The sequence below is a fragment of the Harmonia axyridis genome, chromosome 4, assembly GCF_914767665.1.
Source record: "Harmonia axyridis chromosome 4, icHarAxyr1.1, whole genome shotgun sequence".
Taxonomy (NCBI): domain Eukaryota; kingdom Metazoa; phylum Arthropoda; class Insecta; order Coleoptera; family Coccinellidae; genus Harmonia; species Harmonia axyridis.
In genome coordinates this window covers 9631731-9638725 of record NC_059504.1, presented here as the reverse complement: position 1 = coordinate 9638725, position 6995 = coordinate 9631731, and the positions used below count along the sequence as shown (strand labels likewise).

The 6995-nt window shown below is 32.0% G+C and overlaps 1 protein-coding gene across 1 annotated transcript; it reads right to left on the bottom strand.

The window, feature by feature from the left end:
* Nucleotides 1-1664: 1664 nt before the first annotated feature.
* On the bottom strand, nt 1665-6789 carry LOC123678583. Its single transcript, XM_045615705.1, has 3 exons — nt 6653-6789; nt 4798-4887; nt 1665-3275 (listed from the first exon to the last, which is right to left on the bottom strand). The coding sequence occupies exons 1-3, from the start codon at nt 6665-6667 to the stop codon at nt 1995-1997; spliced, it is 1386 nt and encodes a 461-aa protein (XP_045471661.1). The 5' UTR covers nt 6668-6789; the 3' UTR covers nt 1665-1994.
* Between the last annotated feature and the right edge of the window lie 206 nt (nt 6790-6995).

Below are 6995 nucleotides of genomic sequence, written 5' to 3'. Positions count from 1 at the left end.
TCTTCCTCATCAACGAGCAACCAATGTGACCAAGTTCAATTTTATGCATAGTTACTCAAAAATGTATCTTTCAATCCAAATCAGAATATCAATTAGAGCAGTGGTTGATTAACTTAAAATAGAAGGATTTTTAGTCCTAAAGGCTAATATCGAAGATAAATATGTATTTCCAGTTCTAAGGACAAACAAATAAATGGTTCTGTGGCTCATAGTTACGGCAATAGCTCAACAAACATTATCTTCAATGATAACTAAGCCACCATTATCATGATTATGAAAAGACTCTCCCAGCTCAACGGAGCACAATCGCAAATAGAATTTTTTTTTTCCAATTGTTCTTTAAATTTTTCCATAACGGGCTGATATGTAAGAAAAAACTGTTGGTACCTACCGAGGTACCTACATACACAAACCCACTATTTTTGTATATCTTCCTATTTTATTTGATGTCAAAATGGCTCTTATCAATTTTTTTCATTTGAAAAAAATTGAGGTAGGTACCTCAAAAATTTAGAAGGTGTTAAAGTCTCGTCGATGTCGATTAATATTGAAATATATTTTGAAATAACTTATTTGATAATCAATTATTAATAGTTGTGACGCCTGAATGCAGGCAATTTATAATACATAATAATGTATTGAAATATCGGACATTGAATACTACATATTTCTTCGAGTATTTAATCAACAAGTATTGGATGAAAACCACACTATAATATAATAGAGAAACGATAAAAAGAACAAAAATTTTTATGAAACGGGCTTATAGTACACTCGAGAAGAAATCCCTAAAATTATATTCATATCATATTGATGCTACCTAATATAGATGGCGACACTGATTAAATAGTGTTTACTGTTGTCTTTTCTTACTTCTCTGTGTTATTTGTTGTGCACACAGCACAGATCTCCTTGCGGGAAAAACCCAACGTTTCCTTATTTTATGGGCATAGTCTATGCCCTGCCCATGAATATAATTTTCGGGGTTAGGGTATCAATTTTTTGTTAAAAATTCGACTTTATTCGTCAACATAGTCACCTTAAAAAGGATGGGCAAATGTCGATGTTTTAGCACTACAACTTTTAAAACAGAGGAGATAGACAAAATCTGATACCCCATTCTCGGCCTCCTTATCTGAGGAACTAACTAGAGTAGTATTCATTTTTGGTTACCTTTTTTTATTTTAGAGTTATCAGCGAAAATTAGAAAAATGGCGATAGAGAAAAATTATATCTCCGCTAATACTGATGATAACGCTCTGAAATTAAAACACTTTTTCAAGTAGAATCCATTTCTTTTTTCAGCAAGATTTTCAATCATGAAGCTATGACCCAAAGTTATGTTTTTTTGAATGGAGATACTTGATTTATGTGCCATTTTTTATTATTATTTATTCAAGGTAGCTCTATTTTCACTGATTTCAAAAATATAAAGCATCCTTCAGTTTGTACGAAACTCGTTTTCGTCCATTTTTCAAACAACAACAAATATTTCGACACCTAGCTTTCAGTATTTCGATGCCATTTGTTAGTCAGGCCCTGGACTTATTTAGTAACGTGGTAGACATCCAAAACTATATTATTCAATATATGACTATTATTCTTATTCTGCATCTTCCGAAGATAGGAAGATATACAGTATATACTAACTAATCACCACAGGGTTTTTCAAAAATCAATTCATTAGCTTTATTTCTTAAACAGAAAAACAACATAACATATTCCAACAACTTAACAATTATATTGCACATAGGAAAAACTTAACAACAGAAATATTTTAAATATAAAGGTACAAGACTTCACCATGAATTTGTCAACCAATAATACCTACATCAAGTATTGTTGATTGCAGCAACAAAACTTCATACCTCTAGTTTGATTCTAGAAAAATTATATTTCTCTCCAATCGAATATCAATCAATGTCGTAAAAACTAACATAAATAACAATAAATAAATAACAAAAACATAATTCTTAGGAAAAACTACAAGACCTCTAATTCAAAATGCGAAAATGTTTAGCGTATCTGACAAATTGATTCCTGTTTGGTACAGATCTGTGAAGTCTAGAGTACTCTGATCTATGGTTATTTTTCCTCAAATCCCCTGCAGTGTAGAATAACGGCAAAAGCTGCTGTTGACCTAAAACAAACCCTTCGTATTTACTCTTTTTGAATTTGCTGTTACCTCTAGAGGAGTAATGTTTGAGGCCTGGAGTCATATTAACTTTCAAATTACTCCTGTAGGTGTTTGGTACCATTGGCTGTGTGATTTGATGATTTGGTTTAGTTGTTATGGGAACAAACCCTGTCTCATACACTGGCTGATTAAGTTTGTTATTGTAGTCTTCAATGAACTTTTGTACTTCTTCAGGGGTCAACTGGTAAGAAGGCTGTACACTGTTGTCTTTTGTGGAGTACTTGACAGCCTCTCCAGTTGTTGACTCTTGATTTCCATCATTGCCCTTCAGAAGCTGAGTCAGGTCTATATTAACCGGGTTTAGTAATTTAATGTCAACTGGCACTTTGTTGGCAGCATCAGGAAGAACGTTTAGATCGAGAGGTAGTTGAGCTTGTATATTGCTCACTGCATATTCCACATTACCATCTATCTGCTTCTGATTTTCTATAATTTGTTTCACTTCTTGGTGTTGAGATTCGTGCTGTTCTTCATCTTGAGCTTGCGCGTTATTTTGTTCAGATTCATAGGCGTAGTAAGCTTGCACTTGTGCGTTTTGTGCTTGAGTTTGCCCCTGATCCAATTTGTTCTCTTCTGAGGCAGTTACTTGCTGAGGAACGTAAAGATATGTTGGTTGGTGCTGCACTTGCTCATTTTGGGCTTGTTGATTTTCAGAAATAGGTTTGTATTGTTGTACAGCCAAGTTCTGGATTTCGGTATAGCTCTCTGGTAGTTTATACTCGTGCTCAACAACTGTCTGAACTTCAGATTGTCCTAGTGGGTTCGAACCTTCTACTTTGTTGGCGTAGGTGCTGTATGCAACAGCGGATTCCTTACCAGGGTTCAAGTGCACGTTATTGTGACTGACGGCTCCTTTAGACTCAGTGATGGGGTGGACTGAATGTTGGTCATACTTCACTACAGCATTGAAACCATTTTTGTCATCTGCTGTATACTGGACTGTTCTTGTGGAGCCATCGGCCTCAAGTAGAGAATATTCTCCTCGTATCACATTGTCCTTTTTCTCTTCCCATTGATTCTTCACGTCTCCTGTGTGTGGATCCTTGACACCGTAGCTGAAGCTGTAGTCAGTTGATTTCTGAAATAATATTTCACGTTGGTATTATAAATTTTCATTAATATTTTGGATAGGAAGCTTTATCCAGACAAATGAATGAAACGACGATGTAATTTGTTAATTCATAAATAATTATATAAACGGCGTCACATTGAAAAATAACCAGATGCATTTATAGGTGGAAAAATGACATTTTGGAAAACTGCTCGAACTAGTCGATTTTCTTGTAAAGGGACAGATATTTTTCACATAAAAACCATAATTTCCTTCCTATATGGCAGCCTCAACTCTTTAAAATACCTCTCCAATTATCTGGATTATGAAATGATTACCAATTTCAATGAGAAAAGTGGGGAGGGGGAAATTTGTTGAAAAAAAGGATATTTTACATTTCTATAATAATTAAAAATTAATGAAATCCTGCAGATTAGTTCTTGGACTACTCGAAAATAGGAGACGGAAATGTGAACAGAAAAAAATCCATTTTATCAAAGTTGGCTGGGCTCAATTTATTTATTTGTTATATTCACGACACTTTTCCTATATTTCTCATGAAATTCTCATAAAATTTTTCGTTGAAATTGGGAATCTTCTTATGATCCACATAAATTCTGTGTCAGAGCTGAATGTTAACGTTATGTTAACGAATAATCAGATCTTGGGAAAATTTTCACTTTCATTTTTAGAAGAAAAAAGCCTTTTCAACAACAAATTACAAGATACAAATAGGTATTGGGATTGTCGCGCAAATAGATGACATTTTATGATGATGGTTCTCAAGTGAAAAAACCCTCCAAATGGTTTTCCCAACTTTTTCTACCCAAAAAGTAGCTTCTTCACTTTTCACTGTAACATCGTGTATACATTGATTCATGAGTGTTTCAAAGAAGTTCAAAACAGCTTTAAAAAAATTTGAAATTTAAATTGAATATATATTTTTGAAAAATTATGTAACTAGTTTCCAACAGAAGTAAGCACCCAATACCTAGATATTCAAAGCCTCTTTCAATTGGATGTTCTGTATATTAATGCAAGTATTGCTAAGTGAGATTGTACAGGATGTTTCAAAATTCGGAATCGTCATTTCTGGGGCATATTTTGGGTATACAGAGCGATGGGTTTCGTATTGCTTAGCAGTATTGAAGAAATTCGCATTATAGCCCTAGGAAAAAAAAACAACAGCACTACGCGAAAGTTTTTAATTTTACCTTATTGAGAAAGTTGCACCGGAACTATACCGACAGGTAAAACTCAAACAGGTGGCATCAAGGAGGAATGGTTAATATCTTTCAAGAGCTCTTCAAGTCGTCCTTGCTATTGAAATGAAAATTCAAGAGAGATATAACCGTCCATCAAAAAGTGTCATTGCTCTTTTAACTCTTTACTTTCGATCTTCACATAAGTGTGTCCCCATAGCAAATTAAGATATCAAATCATAAATTCATTTTCAATCTACTAAGAAAGTGACAAGGTACTGACAATTTTGTTGATCCGATTCAACACAGATGATCCTCTGCATTGGTACTCTCCCTTTCATACTTACATATTCATGAGCTGGGGCATAATTGTGAAGAGCTACAGGACTACTTTCACAGGATACTGCCAAAACGACGGTCACACACATAATCACTTCCTGCGGAAATATAAAATTGTTAACAAATTTATAGAATTAAATCATCGGAAAGATCAATACTAATAGTGATATAATTTATATAGCTTTCGTTGTAACACATTTCATGATGAATAGATTAGTCCTAGAGTTTCTTTAATGCTTAATATTCATTGACATAAATGAGGAAAGAATGTTGAATTTCTTTCTTCGATTATAAGGAAATTTGTCTTCCGTAATTCTTCATCACGTGCTTCGACGTGTTTTATAACATTATTTATTTGACGAAAACAGAATATTTAATTCTTCTTATGATTCGTTTGAAGTTACTCATATACTTCTAGTGATTCGGCTAATTGCTTTTCATTCCAATTCTCTTAGTAAATTAATTATTGTTTATGCATTTAAGGATAATTATTTATGAGATACCAGGGTGTAGACTTTGTTACTGTGTCCCCAAGTTTTTTTAAAAGATCGATGTTTGATTTCAGAGGCACAAAATCAAGTTAAAATTCCAATTTTGGAATCCATACCATATAATAAACTCAAAATAGATGTATAAGTATGAGTATTTATTCATTATTTTATTTATTTATTTTCAACCATTGAGACCTTGATAATTTTTACTCGAAGTTTTGAATATTCGGTTCACTGTGTATCCCCTTTCGAGATATTTTAAGATGCATTGACCTTCCCTGAGAAAAATAAGGAAATTATAATATATGAATAAATCCCTATCTTTGGTGAAAAATTTCTCTCAAACCAAAATAATATTATTATAAGAGGAATTTGGAACAATAATGAATAATAATTGTGAATGATTCACTTTTTTTTCATGTATTAATCGAACTCTTCCAAAGTATCTTCATTTCTCTCGAATAAAAATTAACATTAATGTTTTATAACGGCTGCCAAAATATTAAATCAACGAACGATATTTTTTGTACGTTCTGGAATGTTATTCGTGTAAATTTTGAGTAGTGATAACACAAACGATAGGGTTTTGATAAGTTTTTCGATTGACTTCATAACGAAATTGAGTTTTTTCTTCAAGTAACTCAGGTGAGTTATAAAATACAGAACATGATTATAAAATAAATTGAATCACAAGTCAATTCTATTCAATTATTTCATAAACAAGATGAAATTAAAAAAATCTGAAATAACAGCAGGATTATTCATATTTCTCGTTGAACTGTCACTTATCACCAAACTTGATAGGCCAATCAGTCAAGAGACAAGTTTGGATCATCAATAATTCGAAAATGACCTTTTTCTTTCTCATTTGTGAATAATACCAGATGTTATAAATTTGATTATCAAGAAAATAAAAAAATCTATAAAAATATTCAAAATAAGCGATATCAGTAGAAAGGAACCCAATACAATCTTAGTGTTCCACCTATACTTCTAATAAATGAAATTAATATCACCATTGATTGAGTTGATACATTTCAACACAAAATATATCTAATGTATTCACTTCCTATACAAATATATTCAAATTCAAAATATATTTCTGTTTCAAAATATTCAAATTGTGTTCTAAAAAGTGAGTGAATTATTTAATAATCAATTAGATGAATGAATGGAAAATTTGTTAAATAATATGAATAATGCCAATGATTTATTTCATTACAATATAAATGAAAATTGAAGAACAATAAACAATAAAAGCCTTCAATACAAAATTTTGTAATGATAATTCCAGAAAATCTAAAATAAAATATTATCAAAATTAGTGGGAACAATAATAATTTGTCAAAATTCAAATAAAAATGTACCGTACCTTCGAGATTCCCATGGTGAAGTCAAGTTCAAGTTTAAACACACATAACCACTTTCACGGACTGATTTGATGTAGCAAATCCAAACATTCATTTATAATATCAAGCTTCTTCTCCCCTACCTAGAAAGGAAGGAAGATAGCCAGTTCCTTCCAACGACTAAGAAAAATAAAAAATTGATTTACATAATACTAAACAAATCTTTGAAATATATAGTTCATTGAGTTATGCAATGATGATGAAGAATATCTTAGAGTCAAAAGAGATTCGATTCTTCTGTTTCCCTGTTATGGTTCAACGATTTGAAATTGAGAGCTGATCGTATCAGTGGAAATTCTTGAATAA

Bases quoted from the DNA above. Each gene is read 5' to 3' on its own strand.
- LOC123678583 (XM_045615705.1), bottom strand. The intron at 3,276-4,797 runs GTAAGTATGAAA...ATATTATTTCAG, and splicing joins ATGCCCCAGCTCATGAATAT to AAATCAACTGACTACAGCTT.